The following is a 25,243-nucleotide window of genomic DNA, read 5'->3' on the forward strand; positions in this document are numbered from 1 at the left end:
CATGAGCAAGTTTATATTGGGAGATGTAGGTGATTTGCTTCGGTTTGATTGTGGACTTTGTATTTTTCTTGTTTATGTGTGTAGTGTTGAGACATTCCAATGCTTATGATCACATGTTATCTTCTAATCGGCAGTCATCGCATTTGAATGCTGCTTTCTGTGACTCTGGTTCTGCTTGGTTCAGTTAGTGAAGTATTTCTTAAAAGACCTTTTCATGGTGTACCTGTGATGGGACTAGGTTCCAAGTCACAACTCTAGATGTGATCTGGTGAGGTATGATTTGATGATAAATGAAGCTGTGAAGTTTGTTTAGATTCATTTCACCGGACAAGTTTGTCCTACTTGTTCTGGATATATCCATGTGCACCTCGTGGAAGCTCAATCCAACTTTTGTTAAGTTGTTATTTTAGAGAAAAGTTACAAATTCTGATCCTAAACATTTCGCCAAAAAAATCTTGTTTATAAAAATAAGAAAAAGCTTTTCCCCAACCCTTATCTATACCATAAAATATTTTAATATGTAATGAAAATAGAAAGAAAGAAAGAAAAATGAACTTTATACACACTCTGAAATTGCATCCTTCATTGATTCCACACCAGTATAGAGATGTCTGCATACGAATTGTAGTAATTTACAGCCACGTATTTGGTTTTCCTTAATCTGTGAAAAAAAGGGAAACTCATAAAATAAATTGCTTATAACCACCAAATAAATGAAAAAAGTTTGAGAAATATGAAATTTTTAAAATTTCATTAATCCTTAGTTTACATAATATTTATGTAAAGTATATATTAAAGTGTGTATGTATTTATGTAAAGTATGTAAAATTTAAGTTTATTTTTACGTAAATGTAAAAATTTTAAACTTTTATTTACGTACTGAATGTGGTAATGAAAGTGATTCACAAAGTGGTATTTGAAAAAATACATAGTATTAGGATGAGGAATAAGTTTGGGGGTCTCTTCTTATAAATTTTTCCAAACAAGTTGTTTATTAGATCAGGTGTACAAAAAAAGAATATTGGGGTTTTGATTTAATATAATACCTCTTGGATGAGGTAAACAATGCTGATTTAAGAGTAGACTCAAAGAGCAAAAAGGAGGGTTATTGTAGCGCACATGGCCATAAATTATTTCCCTAGCTTTCCGCTTGACAACAACATTAGCAAAGATAGTAACTCCTTCAAACAGAAAGCCTTCATTATAGAAAGTTTAATTGTGATACTACAAGTGACAATAACACTCATTGATGGGACAATCAATTTGAAATGTTTGTGTAAAAGTTAGAATATAGGATGACTGAGAGTGTCTGAAAAAAATATTAAACAATTTCAGGAAGTCTTTCTTGTGTCCTAAAAAATTTGTTAGGACAGTCAGCCATGAAGTAATAATGCCGGTCGAATGTTTTAAGGAAACGCTTACTTTGTAAGAATCAATTTTGGGACCAGTATTATTTGAGGTTTCGAGTCAAAAAACACAGGAAACCATCAAGTTTACTGCCTTATATAGTGCCTTAAAAATTTCAGTATGACCTCATTTCACTGAGGGGGGGGTGACTGAAAACCAGGTTAAATTTCTGCTAGCCACAACTTGATAACAAAGTGTTTTAGACATATGTTTATATGGACTTTCATCCTTATTACAAGCTCTAAAATAAATTCCCAAATTATCTCCCTTTCCAACCTGAATCATCCTGTACGTATATAAATATATTTACACAGTGTTATAAAAGTCTGGATATCTCTAATATGTTCATTGGAAATAAACTGTACATAGTAGTAAGCCCATGCCACTGCTCTGGCAGCATTCGCTATTTTCATTGAGATAAAAAGATATAATTCAATGCAGCTGAAATTCATATTGAATATGCAAGGCCTCTCATTATAAGTAAGGAATTCATGCTGCATAATCAGTTTATGGTCTTTACTAATACATATTTGTTTCAACAATTAATTATAATGTTAACTAAGGTAAGTTTTTTTTTTACAAAATAAAACATGAAGATGCTTCATTTTTTGCTTATTAATGATCTACCTCAAGAGTCTTGAGCCATTCATTATATGAAGAATATTTAAAACAGATGATAATTTCTACGCCATGGATGCAAAGTTGAACATCAGATAGTTTCAGTTTATTCTATTAAATAGTTTTTCAGCTGCTACCCTCTGTCTCTTCTATTAAAAATGCATTTTAATGTATTTAAATGTAAATTCCCTGAAAGAGGGGTTTTTCATTTTTATTTTTCTCTCCTATATATACATTTTTTTTAAAATTTTGTTCTTCACATTCTATTTTATAAACCTTAATATAAATATTAAAATTAGACTTGTTATTAATTAAATTATTTTTTATTATTTGTCTCAAAAGTAATTTTTTAAATATTTATACATGTGAATATTATAATTTAAAGGGATTTAAAAATTGTTATATTTTGCGTCTTAGTTATTAATTTATTTGTTTTATTATGTTTAAATTGACAATTTTTAAAACTAATTTATTAGTCCTATAAAAAGGTGACCAAAAAATCCCACATTGTGGGCAAAATTCTAATATTTCTAATTTGTTTTGTCTGGTTGCAGATAATGATGCTGTCACAGGAGGAATGTGTAGAGAAAATCATCCTATTGTGTGACCTTGAAGATTATTTATATTGTGATGTTAGTAGTTTAATTGATGTTATGCCGAATGCCAACCAGTTTCACACAGCACTGTGGAAAGATTACTTGTCAAGTTGAAGGAAATGGGTAATGTTGCTGATTTGCCCCAATCGGGAAAGCCACAGGCTGGTGATGCAGTACAAGAAGCTGTGATTGCCAAGATCTATCCACAGTCACTAGAAGTCAATCTGGAAAACTGGCCTGGAACTGAATGTTCCACTGTCCAATCTATATATATATATATAAAAGAACATGTCCTGACTGACTGATACTCAATACCCAGCAAAAAATACTAAAGTTAAATTGATGAAAATTTGTATATCTGTTCTTATGATGAGTAAGAAAGGTTATTTGAATTTCTCGGTAGCAGATGAAATTATCAACTTGATTTTTGGTGTGTATAATCTTTATGTAAATATCTAAAAGCTAATTTCTAGATGTTTTCAAATTTGAGCTTGAAAGGAATGAAGAAAGGTAAAAAGGTTTCAAACAATGATTGTAAATTTTCCCCAATTCTGACTATACTAAATAATATATTCACTTGATTTGGGCTTGCAAATACTCTTCAGACAAATACATAAAAACCATTTCTGTTTTATACATTTTTGCCGTTTTATGCAACCACTACTGACCCAATCTTTATGAGATTTTGTAACAATGTGATTGTAATTTATGTTTGTAATTTTGATTATATATTTTGCGAAGATGTGATGGGAAGTTTAAAAACCAATTAGTGGGTCTTGAAGTGACTAAATTGTTGCTATGAAGAAATTATAATACACTGATAGTTTTTATAAATTGAACAGGCTTTAAATTTTTTATTTATCATTATTAGTTTTAAAAGCATGAGTTTAATGAACAGAGAAATCCCAGAGGCAGAGCCTTTGGTTAGATGGAAAAACCTAATGTGACCGCCATGGGTGAGTAACATATAGCAAAGTGAACAATAGCAAACATATAGCAAAGTAAACATATAGTAAACATAGCAAAAGTGAATATATAGCACAGGTGAAGCTGCAACAGGGATGTTAGTTTAATATATTTAAAAAAAAAAATACATGTAACTGATGATACCACTGAAAGTACTTTTTCATTAAATGATGCAGGTCCATTAAAATTTATTTATTTTTTGATTGATAATATTATTAATAAAATAATTACATACGTTCAACAATGTTTACAAAATTTCATTTATCAACCTATCACAAAAAAAAAGCTGTTTATGTCTGACCAGTAAATGTACATTTCTACACATGATAGTTAAAAAATTATTTTAGTTCATGTAATTAATCACTTTATTAGAACTACTTAGTGGTATGCAATACATTTGCATTAAACAAAAGGTATATTTACTTTTTATTTATACTTTAGTGGGACATAAATGTATACTGGATTTGAGTCAGTTTTATTCTAAACATGTATCTTACCTCAGTTATCATTGAATGTAATGTACAAAGCAATTGTGAATAACCACCTATATGGCTGTTTATTGATGTTAAAGACAAAAAAGGATCTTGCACAACCATTTTTTCTAATAGAACAACATCATTTCGATATGGCTGAAGAACTTTCTGCAATCCATCACAAAACGCTTGTAAATACATACCGCCGGTAATAAAATTGCCTTCATCAATAGCTAAAACAAAATCACAATTAATAAATTTTGTTATTATTCATCTACAAAATTGAACACTTAATCTAAGCAACAAAATTATTTAAATTTTAACTAGGTGTCTACAGTTTATAAAAGTAATTTCATTTTAATCAAAGACAGTGAAACAAATTATATCTGAAATTGTAAACAAAGAATGAAAATTGTTAAATAAAATAACCTAGTTTACAAATATGTAAAATATTTAAGGAGCAAGTAATTATAATTTAACTAATAAACATAACTAACCTAACTGAGCAGTTTATTCAAAAAGCATAAAAGTAAAGAAACTGTGATTTATTGTGGATTTATAGTCATTTAATGTGACAGTGCATTCATAGTCACACAATTCAAAATGGGTGCTGATCCTACACTTGTAAGTTTGTTATTACAAAATTCCTGATGTGGTAGATATTTTGCTTAAACTGTGATAAATAAGGTCAAAATGTATAGATCATCACTTAACTTATCATCCTTGTGTCTCTTATCAGTAATTTCCCAGCATTACAGCAAGCGTGCCATTTTCACAAACCCAGCATATATTTATTATGCAGAACATTATTTAAACCTGTGGTCTTATTCTGAATACCAAAATGTTTTTATATCTAATTTTCTCCGATAGGGCAGTAACAAATAAGCCAATATTTCACATTTACTGTGAAACAGAAATGTAGCTGATTATAAACATAGCGGTTGTCTGACAATAATGTAGATCATTTATTGTGACATGTATGCAGAAAAAAGTTAAAAATATTAAAATATTTATTTCCTGTATTATATAATTAAATAAATCCTATTACTGAATAAACATAGTTTTTTAATTTTTTTAATGTCACATGAAATGCTAGGTGCATGCTGTCATAAGATTTCTTTGGGTACAAAACTTTTGTCAGCAGACATCCATCATCAGTTGTATACTGTGTATGGCACAAATGTTATGAATGATAGTGCAGTGAGGAAATGGGTCTAATTTAAAAAAAAAAAAACAGAAAGACAAACATCCCATGAAGAAGAGAAGAATAGTGGGCCTTTTATTGTGAGTGATGAACTTGTCATGAAATTGATGAAAAAGTGTATGAAAATTGTAGATTCACCATCACTGAAATTTTCAAACAATTCCCACAAATTTCTCGTACGGTTTTGTACGAGACTGTCACTGATGAATTAGGCTACCAGAAGTTCTGTGCTCAGTGGATTCCAAAAATGCTCACAGAGATCCATCAAACCAAATGAATGGGCTCTGCCTTTAGACTTCCTTTCATGCTACAATGCAGAAGGAGAAAATTTACTGAAGAGAATTGTGACTGGGATGAAAGTTGGGTAGCATACGTGAATGCCAAATGAAACAACAGTCGATGGCCTGGGACCACACCAATTCTCTATGCAAGCCAAAGAAAGCATGCCAAACTTTGTAAGCGAGGAAGTTTATAGCTACAGTATTTTGGGATACCAACGAAGTTTTTCTACTCAATTTTATGGAATGTGGTACGATTACTTCAGCAGTCTACTGTAAAACTTTGAAGAAACTTAAGTGAGCCATTCAGAACAAACGTCGTGGTATGCTGTCATCCAGTGTTGCTTTTTGCATGACAACGCTTGTCCTCACAGTGCTCCAAGAACTCAAGAACTTCTGAATCAATTCCAATGGGACATTTTTGATCATCCCCCTTACAGGTCAAACTTAACGCAGAGTGATTTTTGTATCTTCACTCACATGAAGAAATGGCTTGCATCATAGCACTTTGATGATGACGATGATCTTCAAAATGCCATGAAAGGTTGGCTAGGTACCCAGGTGGCTGAATTTTATGGTATTTTAAGGTATTTATACATTAATGAAACACTATAACAAATGCTTGAATTTAAATGTTGGCTACATTGAGAAATAGTTAAAAGCTGTAGTTTTAAGTTTTATATAAAAAAATATTTTTATCTATTCAAGTTTTTTATTTATAGCCTAACGGAAGTTACCTTCCAAACCACCCTTGAAGACAAATAAGGGACAGAGAACGCCATAATATATCATAACTGAATATAAAATTGAAGATGGACCGATTAAAAAAATCTCTAAGAAAAGAATTGAATAAAGAAGAAAAACCTTCAGTATAACACAATTATTAAGCAGAATTCAGAAAATTCCTTTTTATCTTCTACAGCTTTTTAATGGTTGAAAATAAAAAAAATTGTAGCATTTATTAGACCATAACAATATTCTTTTTCTCAATATTAAGATAAAAACTCTTTCTGGTTTATGAAGGGGGAGTTTGTAGCAAGAGAGGGAGGTACAAAATTTAAAATGTAAAGGTAGGGTATATAGGACATTTTTTAAAAGTCAAAGAAAAAATTGGTACAATCTGGTGCTCAATGAACTAAGGCTATTAAAAAATCTTGATATATCAAAGTTTGTAGAAACTCTATTAACATAATTCTAAAAAGAAAAAAAAATGGATACTAATAATTTTTGGCAAACTACCTGAGGTTTCCAACATTTTTTTGTGATGTTTTAATAATCTGTTGATAAGTAACATAAAAACCTCTAAAAGATTAATATGAGGTATAATAAAAAAATATTTTGAATTTTAGTTTTTCCCCAAAAATCTTTATTTATTCTTCAATATTGATTTCTTCACCTTCAAAGTACTCCTATTCAGACAAAATAAATTTATGCCAACGCTTTTTCCAATTATCTAAGCATCTCTGGAACACAATTTTTGATATGGAATTCAGTGATTCTGTCTTTATTTCATCAAAGTTAGCAAAATGTCATCATTTCATGGTTCTTTTCAGTTTAGGGAATAGGAAAAAGTCACAGGAGGCCATTTTCAGTGAATACAGAGGCTGAGGCATCATATCAGTTAGTTTCTGGACATTTTCTTTGGATTGCTTCAGGCACGTGGTGTAGAACTTTCAGGTAGTGTTCCTTATTGACTGTATGATTTGGTGGCAAGAACTAATCATACACTAAGCTGTTGAGATTAAAGAACACAGTGATCAGAACCTTCACATTTGATCCAATTTAACTAGCTTTTTCTGGTATTGGCTCTTCATGAAGCTTCAATTGGGACACTTAGTTTCTCAATGATGTTATTTTTTTCGTTGGTGTTACTGGTTGTTGATGTGCTGAGACGTCCAGGGCGCTCGTCATCTTAATCACCTTCACGGCCCTTGGAAATGTTTCTACCACTTGTAAATGCTTGCTTATTCATAGAAGAATTGCCAAAAGCAACATTCAACATTTACAGTATGGTGCAGCATTAATTTCATTCTTAAAGCAAAATTTAATGCAAATTCTTTGTTTCATTTTTTCCACAAGTTAAAAATCACTGACCATACCAAAACACATGAAACCTTTTTGACAGCCAACAATAAACTAAACATCAATATAGGGACACGCATACCAACACAACAAAAAACTTGGGAAATTAAAAAATTTTGCATATTTTTTTATCAAATCTTGTATTATTTATTTTTCTGATAACATTTTAAATAAAACAATAAAAAAGATTGTAGAATAAATAGGAAAAATATATGATATGACCTACTTTAGAATAAATGTTCGAACTGTGCAACCACCATATTTTTCTTACGAGTAGAGATGGTATTGTTGAAAATCCCTAACATTACTGCAAGACATATATAAGAGTTATTCAGCAATTAAAAATACAAACAGCTATAAACAGCTGGTAAGAGGATTTGATGCAATAAGTCATCATCCTGTAATAACCTTTTGATCAGCTGCTTAAGTAAAATTGCTTTATTATAACCTAAAAATCTCATTTTATGATGGCAAGTTCTCCTGGAGTTTAAAAATTAGTTAACAGCATGCAATAATTGAGCTTTTGTTTTCTGAAGGTGAAAAACCAGTTAACATTTTATTTTACTCTTGTATGACCAAAAAATACAGATAAGTTGCATAAATAACAAAAATTTTCACAAGTGGGTGAACAAATTTAAAGGTGGTAGAATTTCAAGACCGTTCTGGATATCTGATTGAAGTTTCAATTCCAGCGTTTGAAACTTACATAGACTCTTCATCCAAGAAATGCGGCTGATTACAGATGAGATTATAACTGAAAATTTACAATTTCATGTGAGTACAGTTCATAACATTATCGCTGTCAAACTCAGGTATCGAAAAACAAGCACAAAATGAGTTCCAAGAGCTGACAGATCACCATAACGAGACAAGATTTCACATGTGCACAGAGCTAAAACAATATTATCAGTGAGGAAGATGATGTGTTTTTGCACAGTATTTAATCTGTGGTGAGATATGGATTCATCATTATGATGTGGAATGAAAGCACATGAGCTCAACTGTCAAGAAAAAAATTCTGAACTCAACCTTCAAGAGAATAAATCAAGTGGACATCTTTTGGGATGCAAAAAGCCTGGTTTCTGTTGACATCATTCTGCTTCACAATGTCTGGTCTTAAACAACTCAGGGAACTTGAGAAACCACCAACAAATTGCATCAGGAAGTACTTCCTCCCCAGCCCACCATAAAATTCTGTTTTGGCCCTGAGGAACCACCAACAAATTGGATCAGAAAGTACTTTTTCTCCCCCACCCACTGTAAAATTCAGTTTTGGCCCGATCAGATTTCCACTTATTTGGTATACTCAAGAAGGCACTTCGTGTTAAGAAGTATAATGGCAATGATGTCGCCAAAGAAAATGTGCTAAACTGGCTCTGACTTCAAGACAAAAATTTCTTTGCAACATGTATAAATTTCAGAGATTGGACAAGTATCAATTTGGCTGGAGATTAAGTTGAAAACTGAAAAAAAGTCATATAAATTAAATAAACTGTTTTAGATTCAGAGTAATTTGTGTCTTTAATTATTGAATGACGCTTGCGGTTACAATTATCTGTCTAAGTTCTTCAAGACACGTAGGCTTACATTTGTAGACTACTTTTTGTATGTTCCCAAATATAGAAATCTAATGCAGATAAGTCTGGTGAATAAGCGGGACTTCTTCCTGTAATTATCCATCGTCCTTCAAATTTCAATTGCTGCCAATGAAAAACTTTCAAACAGGGAGGAGCTTTGGAAAACTCTTTTGCATGTAGGTAATAATGCAGTAGTGATCTGCCAGTACAACAGAATTAATAATCATACCTTAATAAATAAATCAGACTAATTTTTTTTTTCATTAAATAATTCTAAAGTAATTACTAAAATAATTATTTAACTGGTTTTTTGTTTCAATTATTTTTACTATTTTTTATAATTACTTAAAAAATTATGTATTTTAATTTATAGGTTTTTTGATGTTGGCAACTGATTTCAATTTAAATTAGTATTTTTTATCTGGTTTGAGTAATCAATGTTTTTAATCATATGTTTTCTTAATATAGGGTGGCACAGAGAAATGGGAAATGTTGAATTTGATTTTGGCAGCCCTGTAGGTGTACCATAAATGAGAGAAAGACATTAAAATGCACAACAGTAACAACAATTTAGTTGTGATGGAGAAGTGGAATGGTGTAAAAAGCACGCGGTTGCCATAACAGTGTTTTGCTGACATGGTGACAGTGTGAGAGCTGCACAAAGAGTATTTTGTGACACTACGAGATCCAGCCCTGCGGCCAATATACCAGAGAACATATTGCACCGCATTATGAAAAATTTTCATTAACAACTTACTGAATGTGTACATAAAAATGGACAACACTTGAAGTAATTTTTAAAAATTAATGTATACTGAAATTTCCACTCATGTAGAACATATTTTCAACATCAAATAAAGTTAATAACTTCATTTCATCTTTTTTTCAATTATTTAAAATTTTTCTATTTCTCTGTGCCACCTGTATTAACTGATCATTTAAGTATTCCAAACAATGCTGGAAACCTCAGTTAATTTGCCAGTAACTTATTTTTCCTTTATCTAAAACTATAGTCAAAATTTTACTGGCCAATGTTTTTTTTACGGATCAATTTAAACTTTGGTTTGTATTACTTTTTTTTTGTGTTTAAATAAACCAAAAAATGGAACTCATTACATAAATATTCTCATAATTAAATTCTACACAAATTTTGTCTTTTAAATTGGTATTTTGAGAATTTAAAAAAGTAAACTGATACTGATCCTAAAAAATTGTGCTTTTCAACATAATTTTTTTTTTTTTACATTTTTCCTGAAAACAATTGGAGAGCAAATCTGACACCTATTTCTTTCATTTTTTTTTATTGTAAGATTGCTTTCAAACCACTAGATTTACTCATTTATTTGTATCTATTGAATTTTAATATATAATTATTTGATCATGAGAACAGAAATCTTTTTCTGGTTGTAACTTGTAAACAAAGTGTTTTCATACCTATGTTTATATGAATTTCTTTCATAGTTTTATGAGAGAAATAAGCATATTTAAGACATAAAAGAATAAGCCTATACAATGTATGGCAGAGACTTCATTTTCAATTATTTCAATTGTTTTTATACTATTATATTATAAAAAATATATTTACAGGTACAGATTTATTAATAATAAAGATTATATTAAAGCAAAAGCCTCATTCTCTTTAAGTAATAATCTATCAATACTAAAACGTAATGACAAGAAGTAAAAAAAATTCTAAAAGAGAATTTAGTAGCCCTTTATTGTAACATACCTTATATATTGAATGGGCACCACTACAATTTTCATATTTTTTATTTTTTGATCCAGCATAATTTAGGTGTACATAATATACATTAAGGAAAATTAATCATTAAACAAAAATAAAATAAAATTATAAAGATAAACAAAAGTCACGATTTGTTTATAAAGATGACATCTGTTTCTTTCCCTCTACTTCATTTCATTTCTTACTTCACGACTTGTCAGTAGATTAAACAAATGTTATGTCCTGTTAATTAGTACACTACCTGATTCTTTAATAGTTTAATACATTTACTTCACATTTCAATTGTGCAGTGTACTTCATGTCAATACATTGTGATATTAACATATTTGGGATTTGTCCCATACCAAAGAAGCCGTGGTCTTTTTGCTGGAGAAGGATATTTTTTAAAATGAAAGAAACTGTAAAAATGATCATGATATGATTCTATAGACGAATTAAATAAATTTCATTAAAATTTATATTTCAATTTAATTTTTGTTTAACACTTAATTTTCCATTACATCATGATTGCCAAAATGAACTGGATATCACAAAAAAAGTGAAAATTGCAGAGGCATCTGTACAATAGAAAAGGATGTAACATACACTTAATCTCATACAACATCTCTATCAAATAAAACAATGATTGAAATGTGAGCCATGAAGGTACTTTCATATGAATGTTAGCTAATTAACTGAAGATCTGATTGCCAGTTAGTTTGAGATGATTAAAAAATACTGAATATAATAGTAAATGAAAAAAAAAAAAAGAATGCCATACCGCCTTCAATCATACCGTTCCAAAAATGACTTTCAGTATCTGCATTAAAACTTTCAGTTTAACCATTCAAATTTTTTATTCTCTAGTATATTACATATAAGTCAATAAAAATTGTATTTGGACGTAAATAATTATAAAGAATGATTAACAAAATTAAACTTGCTGAGCTACAAAAAATAAAAATTGAGTTACCACTTACAAATATCCACAGGTTCAAATTCAATGTGAGGGCATAAGTTTTCATCAATGAAATTTTGTAAATGACCATATGTTTCACCTAAATTTAATATTCGTTTCAGTAGAGCCTTCTCAGATGGATGGAGAACTTTAGTCAATTCAATAGCCTGTAAAATAACAGTCATTATGTTAAGACGATAAATCTTGGGATAATATAAAAAAAATAATATAAAAACACTGTATTATTTGAAATAATAATGTAAAATTGTTTTTCCTAGTAAAAAATAATAGATTAAAACCAATTTTAAAGAATAGTGAATTTTAACTGCTCTGCCTTACTGTTTCCATTATTTTTAATTAGAAAATAAGTCTGAAAAAATCAATATAATTTTTTTACCATTTGCAACATAAATCTAGTTTAACTGTAAACCAATATGGATACTAGAAATCTTTTAATTTTTCAGTATTTCAGTAACTCTATTCCTTGTGATCCCTTACTATGTGTAGGGGTGGGTTTCTTTAGATAAATATAGATGGCTTTGAGGTAGTATTTAACCATAATTCATCACTGAAATACATATTATATAATACTGTATGGATAATTTTAAATATATGAAATCGTTTGCAGTAGTAATTAATCTACTAAAAAAAAGACTAACCTTTGTAATAGCATAACAAAAACCAGGCACAAGCATTTGATATCACAATGCCATTCGATATTTCATGCTACCATTGTTATGCTACATGTGTATTAAGCTCTTCTTGGATTTTTAACAAAGTGTAAATGAAAGATGTTGAAGAGCAATGTGTTTGTTAAATTTAGCTTAAAACCTTTTACAGAGACATTTAAAATGCTTAAGGAACTACGGAAGACTGTATAAGAAACGTGCAGTGCTAGCATACTTCAATTGTTTTAAAGGGGGCAAAACATTGATTGGTGAAGATTCCACACCTGGACAACCATGTCAACAATAATGCACTTCTTGCAGATTATTGCTTAACTTCCTAAAAGATTTTTGAGGAAGTGACTATCAGTGTAGATGCGCCATGCAATTTTAATAGAAGACTGTAATATATATCGTATCTTTACAAAATTCACCGCATTTGCCTGACTGATGATCAGAAAGATAATTGAGACATCAGTTAAAATACGATCATGCCAATGCCGATGGAAATGTTTTTGAAAACCATTATAACAGAAGGAACTTAGGTTTTTAGCTATGTTACCAGTTTTTTTGGAAAGGCTTGGTCCATTATGGTAAGATAATAATGAAATGAGTTCTATGTGGTGTTTGAGGGATGCAGTTTGTAGATGGTCTGAGACCAAAGTTGGATGTTGCAATATGATAAACCAGCTCAGGTGTCACCATCTTATCCACAGTTATCGGGCAAAACACAAGATAACCATGTGCTTCACCCTCCTACTTTCTAAACTTTGTTCTAACAAATTTTTTCTTGTTTCTGAAATTGGAAGTAATTTAAAAAAGGCATTACTTTCAAATCGTAAAAGAAATTGAGGAAACTATAATAAATAGCTGCTCAGTTTCCCCAAAGACTGCTTCTAGGAAACTAAAAATAAAAAAAAATAAATGTTCCAAAAATATTAGAAATATAAGAAGCCATGTATTGCCATACAAATTTGAAGAGGGCAAGCTTATGTAAAGTTGTAAATATATTAATAAAGTTCTGACTTAGTCAAAACAATTTTTGGAATTGGAAAAGAAGTAGGTGTTTTATACAGTATATATCATGCTAAATCAACACATGTATTCCAAAATACTCTATCACAACATATTTTGTGATCGCTGCCTAAATTATATGTTGCATCATCATAATTTTATATATTATAATTACAATGATTTTAATATATAATTATAATCATATAACAGCATCAGTTTCTTGGCAAGACACTTCTAATTCTGATGAAGGTACTCCTGTCGCTTTTACAGAAGCATAAATTTCCAAGAGATAAAGCATTCATACCAGAAGAATCAAATAGTCATCCACACACAGCCTGTGTGTGGATAGTCATCCACAAACAGCACAACTCCGTGATTTAGTTAATAATTTTTACTTGTCTAAACAGCAAATAAAATTCTTAGGTTCATGATTAAAGTAGTGAAATCTATTAGATAAAGATACTAAAATCTCGTGTATAGAAATAGAAACCAAAATTTAATGGACTTTATTATGGGCGGCTTAACTGGTTATTATATAAACTGTTGATGAGTGGTGCTAGGTCCCAGAATATATTTGATAACAAATTAAATCCAAAAGAGTTTATCAGCTCTGAAATCATTTAGTTGTTGTTCAAGGTTTTCATGGAAACAATAAAAAAAGAAGAAACTAATGAACTGTTTATAGAGAAATACTTAGCGTACAAAATATTTGGTTGCAAAATGTCAATGAAAATTCAATTTTTTAATTCTCATTTCAACTTCCTCCCTCCAAATTGTAAGTGATGAACAATGAAAATCTTCACCAAGATATATAAACAGAACGCATTATCAAGTTAGATGGAATGAGTGACTGCAACTGGTTTTCTCAAAGAGGATTTTTTGGTAAATGAAAGTGATTTCATGGTTAAATAGACACAATTTCTTAAAATACAGGTATAAATTTATATTTTATTTATTTTTGTCACTTTTTAAATGAAGGTTGAAATACTTAAAAAGTGATTATGTAGACTATAATGCTAACTTATATTACAACATTGAGAGTATTTTTCTGTGCGTTTTTTAAAGTTTGTAATTAAAAATTTGAGGAAAATGGAGAAAAATAATATGATTTTTAGATTTAGCATAAAAGATAAATTTATGTTCATCTACTTCCGTAAACTTATGTTCACCTATTTGTTTACACAAGTAGGTGTGAAATTTTTCTTTTAATTTTAAATCAATATAATTAATTATTATTATTAGAATTTAACTCCAGTAAAAAAAACATGGTGTATATTGGTTTGTTTGCTGGATGAGGTAACATTTTTATTTTGAATGAAGTGCATGAGTGATTCATTAGATCGACAATTTATCTAAAATTATATTTGTGTTTTAGGGATAAAAAAGGAAAACATTGGGGTTAGAGGTGTGTTAAAAAATTACAATTCTAGAAACAGCTAAAAATGTTCAGGATTTTGAAGTTTTTCATTGCAAAAGTTTTTGTTGTTGTTAGTAACTAAATTCATGAATGTTATTTAGTTACAATTGACAAAATCATGTGTAATGAAACATAAACCATGTAAAATTTTCACAGTGGGCCATAGGCCTACATTTTTTCTAGTTTCAATAATAATAGGAATAACTCTCTGATTATTAAATTAATATTTTTATCATATTATATACTATATTTATTTATAAATATTTAATTTATTAAACATTATTCTTCCTTGTTACCTTCTAAAAAATATATATTTTTATAATTTACTTATGTCTTGAGACAGCCCCAAACAACTTTAGATGTAATAGTTTACAAAAAAAGTTATTTTCATAAGAACACACAAAGATTCTTTCATAACATCTACTTGCCTCTTATCTGATTTTAACTTTCATATGGTGCAATCTAATCTCAAAACCTGAATTCTCAATTGTAGTTTCAGTTAAAAAAAATTAATTCAAATTATTCAGAAAAATAACTAATTAAAGCTGAAAATATTTTAACAAGCTTAAAATAATACAATATTTTGGAGATATCTGTATTAAATGGTATCATTTTATTTTCCCAGCTATAGCTTAATTCCTAATTAAGCAGCAAAGCTAGAAAGGGAAAGTATAATTTTGGTTATCAGGATTTTTTAAAAATTTTGATGTTTGAAGACTCCCTTGGGCCAAAAAACAGGAAAAAATTATAGAAATTTCAGGAAGATGTTTGATGTACGTATGTGTGTTGGTCTGTATTATGATTAATATTTCTGGACTGGCTTAACATAAAATCTTCAAACGTGGCTCTAAAAAATGTTTATAAATCGAGTATAGATAGTGATCACGTTTTGGCAAAATTAAAAAAGGGGAAAATGTAGTTTTTGACATTTTTAATCTTCGACTTTTTGTTTTGTTGAAGTTTGTTTTGAAATTTGGCTATACACTCCAAAATTTATCCTGATTCTACTCCATCAGAAAGGGGACATCATGATAGATACATATATTTTTTGAAATTATAATTCTGTTAACCTTATTACATCACATTGCACGGAATCAGGCCGACTTAATGAAGTAAATAATTCATCCAATAAATAAACCTTTAAGCCCTAAAAAACAAGGTGGGTGAGTGGAACCTTTACTTAAAATATCAATTTTTATAAATTTTCAAGATTGAAAATTCAACCATATTGGTGAAATTAAAAAAAAAAATGGGGTCTCATGGGACTCAAATTATGAATTGAAATTTTTTATAATTTCTGATACTGTTTTTAACGTTATGCGTACTATTGAAAATGTTAATGAGGAGCAAGCGGGTCAAAATGGGACAAAAAATAATTTTGATTTTCTTTCTATCTATTAAAATTTAAATACAGAAGTATAACTTAGATGATAAAAACATAATTTGGTCAACTAGCCAAAAGTTTTACAAGAGTTTCGATTTTATTTCTCCACTAATACTATATAATTCTTAAGGTAAAATGTCATTTGATCCAGAGTCAAATTTTTTTCAGAATTGCTGGTGAAATCTGTTTCAATATCTAATCAGCCAAAACAATAAAAACATTCACAATTTTTATTTTCATTTAATAAAAGTATTAACTTCATTACACTACGTATTGCTTAAGTTTGAATTGATAAATGCCAAATAAAATTAAAGTTTTTATTTAAAATTAAATAAATTTTACTTAATAATTTAATTTTATTGTATTATGTTCATTTAAAAAATTTTTTCAACAGGTAAGTGCCGAGAAAGTTTTGCGTGGATTTAAAAAATTTAATTTGCAATTAAGTACCTTAGACTAAACCTTAGAATAAAGTCACTTTTATAAATCTAATTTTATTTATAATTTTTTGTTTTGGTAAACATCTATTTTTATAATTCTTTAAAAAGGATTACTTCAATATAGTGATAGATCATACTTACATGGGTATTTTTATTCAAAATACTACTAAGGCATCCATGCAAAGCTAAAATTACTTCATGAAGCATTTTGAAAGGTCTGTGCCTAAAAATAATTACTACCTACAACAAAAAAATTCTATTTAAAAAATACATTTTTGTACAATTTCTATTTTATAATTAAAAAATGATTTTAAAATGTAATTTAAATAAAGAAAAAAGATAGTACTAACTTTATGTCATGAAATTAAAAATTAAATGTTATTTCATTTTCAACAAATATGATTTGTCCAAGCTACCTTTAAGGATTATACAAAATGACTCACTACAATGGTATAATAATTTAGACAAAATTCAAATCCAATAAACTATATTTTGATCATATTCTACACATAAGTCAGCCTAAATAATAATTTTAAAAAATCAGCAAGAAGCAAAATCATCTGATACTGGTGTAGAACAGCAATTCCAGTCACTGAAAATATTTTAAAGTATGTTATTAAAAACATTTTACTATTAAAATTCAATTAAATTTGTCATTGAAAAACTTACATTTTTAAATAATCAATGACTAATACTGATAAAAACATAAGAGACTATGAATAAAAAATAATTTAACTAATATCAAAACCAAAGTTCAGGTAAAACCATAATTTTCACTGTACCAGAGTAGTAACAAAGTCCCTTTCCACGATAAAACTTACAAATTTGATAACACCAAATCATCTCACTTACCTATAAACCTTATTTATAGAATGTGATCAAAATGCAATTTACTGGATTTGAATTTTGTTTCATTTATTATACAATTATTGCGAGTCATTTTATATATGTAATCGGGTGATTATAAACGTTAATCAGTTGCTTTCATTTACTTAACTGTGTCAGATTTGTTAAAAGTTGATGTTATTTTCACATGTTCAGCGTGAAATGCAATTTTTGCAGTTTTAAGTTTAAAACGGCAAACTCAAGTGAGTTTCAGTTAAAGAAAAGCTTGTGGCTATTAGGTCCATGAGCTAACCACAAATGAAAAGTATGAAAATATGACAGATTTGTTAAGGAATTTGGTAAGGAAGCCTCATCAATAGTAATGCTCCCAAAATAGGGGCCTTTTCCACTGGGTCAGCCATAATTTGAAACAATCTGGATGACCTTCCAGAATAGCACTAATATTACTGAAGAACCTGTTTTACAATCTCCTTTTAAGTTGACTAGGAAAAGATCTTCCCAACTAAATATTTCCTGTACAACACTTCAAAAAGATCTTGGGTTTAACTCTTTAAGCCTGTTTGTGTATATGAGTTTCCTAATCGGGATATTATTTTAAGTGAAATTTGTTGCAAAACTCTTCTAAGGCGTTTTTCATGTTCAATGACAGAAATAAATTTTTTTCTCTGATGAGCGAGCCATTCACCCAAGTAATACATTTCAGAATTTATATTTTTGGTATAAAGAAAACTCCCATTTTTACAAGGAAATCATAGACTTCCATCACATGTAATGATATGGGCAGTAATATATAAAATGAATCTGATAGGATCATACTTTATTGAAAAATTGTTAACAGTGTTTCATATTTTAACAAGCTTGAAAATTATTTTATTCCTCAGTCTCTACTCAATGTTATAAAACTGCCATTTTATAGAAAGATGGAGCTCCAGCTCATTATGTTTGGTTTGTAAAGGGCTTTTTAAATGAACATTCTGAAGGGTGGTGGATATTTTGTAGGGGCTCTATTATTAATTAAGTGGGAGCCAAGAATTTCAGCCTTAACCTATGAAAAACTCCTATGGGCAAAATAAAAATAAATCTCCCACTGGTGACTTAATGATGACAAACTGAAAACTGCTGTCAGATTATGCTTTTAAGACTTTGATGCTTTTAAAATTTTAATCTTTTAAGATTTAAGGACATGTATAAAAGCACTTTGCGAATGATAATACTGTGTAGAAAATGAAAAAATGGATATCATATACAAATATAATATAAAATAACTTTCATGTGCAAAATTGTTAAATAAACTAATGACAAAAAATTCATGTTTTTTATATGTACAGACACTTTGCGGTCACTATACATATGCATATAAAAGTTTCGGTAAAATAAGAAATTAGAAAACTGCAGTACTATAATAGTTATAAAAATTTTCGTAGTAAAAAAGAAAAGCGGTCAGGGTGAAAACAAAATGATTTTACTAGCATACAATTTTTATCTCAACAGTCATACTGCGGTGATAAGGTGAACGAGTCTTCTTGTTTGTTACAGTTATGAATGTCCTTAATTAAATATAATTTATCACCTACAATAAATAATTAACATAAACATTAAGATTAAAAAAAAATAAATAAATATTTAGAAACATGAAATAAACAACTTGAAAAAAAAGAAAATTAATTATTAAACGATACTTTTAACTAAAAACCACAACACTATAATCAGATAATCTAAAATTAACTATCTCAAACAAGCCATTCAACGTTCTAACCTAAACACATCTCAACTGCAGTTTTTAAAATATTACTGAAAGCAAGGCGGAGTTTTGACAAATCAGTGATGCCCGATCAGTGATCCACCGTAAAATAAGATACAAGGATCACAGAAAAGATACTGTAGAAAAAACAGACAAATTGACATAAAAAAATATTTATTACTAATAGCTGGGATAAGAATTTAATAATAAATTGAGTAATATTAATTACATCATATTAAAAAAAATTCTGGGATAATGAAATAAAATAGTATAATAAAAAGAAATAAGCGTCTCAGCTTTATATAAATTAAAAAAATTGATTGTCTGATTTTTTTTTTTTAGTGATGTTATATTTAAACACGTTTTACAATCATACGATATATTTGTTTGATGTAATCTAACCTGGAAAATTCAAATTCTGAGAAGCTGTAAAGGTAGTGGAATGATTGTAAACCGTTACACTGTAGTGCAGTTTGTTTGTTAATATTAATTTTTTTTTTTAGAAATTATGGTGGTTTTGGTGAGTAAAGTTTGTTTAGTCGTCTGATTTTAGTTATTATACCAATATGATACCTGAATTCAATCATTAATTATATATTTTTTCTTCCCCAAGGATTAATAACTATAGGATGTGAAAATGTTGGGTTTAAGACTGTTGTAACATCTAGTTGTGCACCACCCTTTTGGATTGCAACGACTGCACCAAACGTGTACAAAAACGCCCAAAATCCAAAAAAAAAAAAATGGATTTTGACTCTTTCTGAGTCAATCTGTCAGTCTTTCTGGGTCTTATTACTGCAGTAATAAGCCCGCATTAAGAGCTTTTAAAATAAGTACTACTTATGATATATGATAAGTGGTACTTATTTTCATTGGTTCCAGAGTTATAACCTAATGAAATTTTAATTAATAAAATATTTGGATCGTAAAAGGGAAAGGCACATCGGTTCAAATAAAACTTCTCCCTTTTTTTTAAAAATTTAAATATATTGATTTATTAACAGTTAATAACCTCTGATAGTAAAATTTTTTTAAAGATAATAATGCAATAATAACAATAAAAAAATATGAAAAAAAAATCAGAAGTTATTAATGAAAATCAAATTTTATGTACTTTTTATTTTAAAAAAAATGTATATATGTAATTTAATAGGCATACATGGAAGTCCACATTAGATTTTTTTTATAGTCGCATCAACAATAAAGTCACTGGTGACATTAATTACTTGTGTGTTAAGGAGTTAATGGGGAAAAAAAAGGTTCTTAGAAATAACTTTTGTTCTTCTGAAGTTTGAATTGTGCAAGAACCCCGAAAACAGGTAAATGAATTCATCACAAACTGCCAAAGTTATTAATACTGTAACAAATATTAGGCCTAAGCACTGATTTGTAATTAAGTTTATAACCTGTGTGAATCATTGTAAACTTAATATTTATTTATAAATAGAACTATTGTATTACTAATTTTGGTTTTTGTTGATAAGTTGTACAAAAGTAATGAAGTAGAATCACCAAGCTGCATAAAATTTACCTAGACAAAGCCAGGTTTAAACTTTCTAAAATGTAAAAATACAACTTAATTTTAAAAAGGTGTTATTGTGTTGTGTAAATAGCATAGTTGTGTAGGAGTATGATTTGCATTAGTTACTGCTAAAAACCCAATATTTTTTTTTGGGGGTTCCTGTTTTTAATTTAGAAATAGTAATGGTTTCACAGCTTTATTAAATTTCACTTAAAATAAAAGTTTTATACAATGGATTACAGACAAAAATTTGTATTTATAAAAACAGTTTAAAGTTCATAATGATAGCTTGTAAAGAGCCTGGAACATGCTCACTAATGTATTTTATTTAAAATATTAAAAACTTAAAATGCTGTTATTGTAGAATTTATGTACAGAATTTCATCTGTAATTTATGCCTAAAAAAATTGAAGGTCTGAGCAGCTGGCTGTATCTGAGAGTATTTGTGTATACACACACATACACACACTCACACTCACACATGCGCACATGTGTATTTGAAATTGATGTGTATTTAAAAAATTGATTCCTGGCAAGAGTTTGGTAACATTTTTACCTATAATTTCATCCCTTTCTTTGTATTTATTTGCTTGTTAATAAATTTAATTTTTTTTAAAGTTAAAATTTACATGTACAATATTAAATTACACTCAAAATTTATTAAAAACTTCCCATAACAGTATTTAAAGTCTTTAAAGGTGTAATAGCTGTCTTATAAAAGAAAAACTTTTATATTCTTGTTACAGAACTTTTTTTGTGGAACTCAACACAATATTTTTGGTTTATGATGCTTCCATTCTTATTTTTAATAAATTATGTGACTGTTTAAAAGTACTTCCATCAAATTATTTAAAATACAATTAAAATATTTTAAAACTTATCGTCTACAGCTGTAATATTATTTTGAAACTGATTAATTTGTATGACTATAAATTTTCCAAGTGATGATAAGGTAACTATTATAAATGTTATTAATTAATTTTATCATAAGGAAGATAAATTTATTTTATACATTTTAGTGTTACTTTTACTTTTATAGTTTTATAATATTCATGAGTATGCAGGTAAAATTTGTGATAATGGAAACACACACACACACACACAATCAATTTATACCTTCTGTCTTCAATTGCATCACATCAGACTATAATCCCAACTATATTATTTCTTGGTCTTGTTCAGTCTCAGCCCAACCAATCTTCAAGTAATGTTGTTAGTTGAATTCAATATCCACAAAACATTGTTATTGTATTTAGTTGTAAGTAAACACAATTATATATCTTAAATTTGTTTTAAACATGGATCTTGCAATATCACACACCAATTTATATTACCACTTAGCATTATTTTCTCATAACCACTGGATTATTATTAGTTATTAATTTTATTACTTTATAATCAATAATAATAATTTATTTATCAGTTAGAAAAATTCTATAAGATTTTAGTTGAATATAGAGAAAATCAATTTTGTCTTTTTGATGTTTTTGAAATTGTGTATATATATATACACACACACTTTCACAATTTTGTATATATATATATATATATATATATATATATATATATATATATATACTTACTGTACGTCTCATAGCAGCACAATGTTCCTTAGTTTGTTACCTGCAATAGAAAGAATTCTTTCCATTTTTGGTCTAAAATCATACTTCTTATCTTGTGACAAATGCCCAAAATTATTATTTGATTTTTTGAAAATTTATAAAGTGAACTGTTTTAGAAATTTTTTTATGGTACTCTACAGTTATTTAATAATGTAGTTCTGAAATTGGAAACTAATTCTATCACAGCAACAGAAGCATTTCAGACATATTCTGAATTAATTTGCCAACTTCAGGAAAGAAAAACTCACAAATTTATACCATTTTCTGCCATTATCTAAGAATTTATTATTTTCTAAAAGAAAATAATGATGTTCAGGAACAAAAATTATTTTCAAGCATAGACAGTTTTTATAATTCTAGTATCCAATACTTGTGGACAACCAGTTTTGATAAAGGTCGTAAGTTTCAGTGAATAAATTTACGAACTGGAATTGCCTGGTCTGATTTAGAAAAGAGTGCACAAGTTGTTAATGAAATTATAAAAGATTCCATAAATATTGATGACCTCTTTGATGAATGTACATTGTTGAACCAGGTAATTCAAAACCAAAGCAAAGGGTAGTTTGTGGTTCAAGTTCTGAAAAAGTACCAGATACTATTGAAGAGAAGTGGAAAGCAATTTTTAAGGTGTTTCAAAAGACTGATATTTCATGTTATAATATTTCTAAAATGGTTGAGTAACGTCATAAAACAAAATGTACTTTATTTAGAAGTTACTTGTCTGGGTCCCCTTCAAATTACTCTCCTTCCCAACACACCTATCCTCTGCACACACTTATCCCAACGGCATTTTCACTTTTAGAAACAGTCCTGGAACGCTTCTTTTGTGATGTTCTTCAGTTCCTTCGTCGCATTTGCCTCAGTTTCGGGAATAGTCTCAAGTTTTCTTCCTTTCAAAGGTCTTTTGAGTTTGGGAAACAAAAAGAAGTCACAAGGAGCGAGGCGAGGTGAGTAGGGTGGGTGGGGAAGAACAGTGATAGAGTGTTTGGCCAAAAACTTACGAGTTCTGAGGACTGAATGGGCTGGAGTGTTGTAGTGAAACCAGTAACCACTCTTCCACATTTCTGGCCTTTTCCGCTGGATAGCATCCCGCAGACGTTTGAGAACTTCAATGAAGTAAGTCTGGTTAATTGCGGAGCCTTGGGGGAGGTACTCGTGGTGGACTATGCCCTGAGCATCAAAAAAAAACTGTCGACATCACCTTCACATTGGACCAAACTTGGCGAGCTTTTTTTGGTCTGGGAGATGTTTTTCCCACCCACTGGTACGATTGAACCTTTGTTTCGATGCCATAACTGTACACCCAAGATTCATCATCTGTTATGATCCTTGACAAGAGAACTTTTCATCTTCTTCTGAACGTTCAAGCAATTCTTGACAAGCTTAGATGTGTTGGGCATTTTGGTCGTCGGTTATCAGGCGTGGAACAAATTTTGTAGAAACATGGTGCATCTTCAATTTTTCAGTAAAAATTTCATAACATGATCCAACTGATATCGCACACTCTTCAGCAAGCTCTCTGATGTTCAGATGTTGATTTGTTCAAACCAGGGTATTGATTTTGTCTACATGTGAGTCGTCAGTTGACATAGAAGGACGTCCAGGACACTCATCGTCTTGAATCAACTGATGACCATCTTTAAAATGTCCACTTAAAACATGTCGCACGCTTCATAGCAACGTCACCGTAAGCCGTGTTGAGCATATCAAAAGTTTCACTCGCAGATTTTCCGAGTCTAACACAAAATTTCACAGCAACTCTTTGCTCATTCAAGTCACTCATTCTAAAATCTGCCAAACGAAAAAACACACTTCACAAACAACCGTGTAGCTAAGCAACCAATAATGATATTTGCAATCAAAAAACTGCGTTGTAATCAGCTGATCTATACGAATATGGAGCTGCCAAGCAGATTTCACTGAAAGCAACTGGACTTGAGCAATTCAAACAGTCTACGTATTTCTTGAACAGACCTTGTGTGTGTGTGTGTGTGTGTGTGTATATATATATATGAAAATATTTATACATTTTTATAACAATAACTTCTATGTCTAGGGGTAGAGAATCACATGCTGTTTATGTACAATGTGGGCTTGAACAACTTATCCTAAAATTGGTCTATATAAATCATTTAGGTCTATCTCTTCACACCACCAAAATTACTGTTAGTGTTGTCAGCAGTATAACAAACAAACTTTTCTTCAAGTTTGTATTTTTTCACATACTGCAAAAGATACAGAGTCAAAATTTGATCAGTTTCACCTGTCACTTCATCAAAATTTAATAGTAACTTGAATTCCCTCCTCCAGACTGAAATTTCTTACAACAGTCGGAACAAGTTCTACTTCACTTCTGTTTGAGCTATCCATTGTTACTGTTACATAATTAATGTTTTCCAAAGAACGCAACACATTATCAGATATAAATGGCGAAATAATGTTAACAATAATTACCTCATATTTGGTTCTAGCAGATGGAAATTTTGGGTCATATAATTTTTTAACCAGTTTAGATTTGCAGTCTGATGTTTTGATACTGAGATTGTGTCTAGCAGTATGGCATGAAAATGTAGTTTCATTAGCAGCACACTCCAGATCACTGTTATTGTTATTCCCATGTTTGGCTTTAAAAAAATCTCATGTTTGCTGAAGCAGTAGTATTAATTAGCACTCTTATGTTTAGCTATTTTCACGCGGTCTTCAATATCAC

General features: G+C 29.4%; 2 protein-coding genes across 4 annotated transcripts in view; one reads left to right on the forward strand and one right to left on the reverse strand.

Moving 5' to 3' along the window:
- Grip75 (gamma-tubulin complex component 4) overlaps positions 1-19,482 on the reverse strand; it is a 73,656-nt gene extending 54,174 nt beyond the window's left edge. Inside the window, exons 1-5 of one of the 3 annotated variants that reach the window (XM_075382423.1) lie at positions 19,405-19,482; positions 16,944-17,042; positions 11,905-12,049; positions 4,085-4,293; positions 567-661 (exon numbers count right to left, since the gene is read on the reverse strand). In XM_075382423.1, the coding sequence (XP_075238538.1) occupies positions 567-661; positions 4,085-4,293; positions 11,905-12,049; positions 16,944-17,009 (515 nt within the window). In that variant the 5' untranslated portion in view covers positions 17,010-17,042; positions 19,405-19,482. Of the gene's footprint in view, positions 1-566; positions 662-4,084; positions 4,294-11,904; positions 12,050-16,943; positions 17,043-19,122; positions 19,265-19,327 lie in introns of those variants that run through there. The other 2 variants (XM_075382421.1, XM_075382420.1) reach the window with 2 other exon arrangements.
- A 325-nt stretch (positions 19,483-19,807) lies between these two features.
- The window catches only part of Haspin (haspin), a 59,024-nt gene continuing 53,588 nt past the window's right edge, over positions 19,808-25,243 (forward strand). Inside the window, exon 1 of the mRNA XM_075354445.1 lies at positions 19,808-19,909. Within this exon, the coding sequence (XP_075210560.1) occupies positions 19,898-19,909 (12 nt within the window). The 5' untranslated portion in view covers positions 19,808-19,897. The remainder of the gene's footprint in view (positions 19,910-25,243) is intronic.

Source organism: Lycorma delicatula, chromosome 1 (assembly GCF_047948215.1).
Source record: "Lycorma delicatula isolate Av1 chromosome 1, ASM4794821v1, whole genome shotgun sequence".
Classification (NCBI taxonomy): domain Eukaryota; kingdom Metazoa; phylum Arthropoda; class Insecta; order Hemiptera; family Fulgoridae; genus Lycorma; species Lycorma delicatula.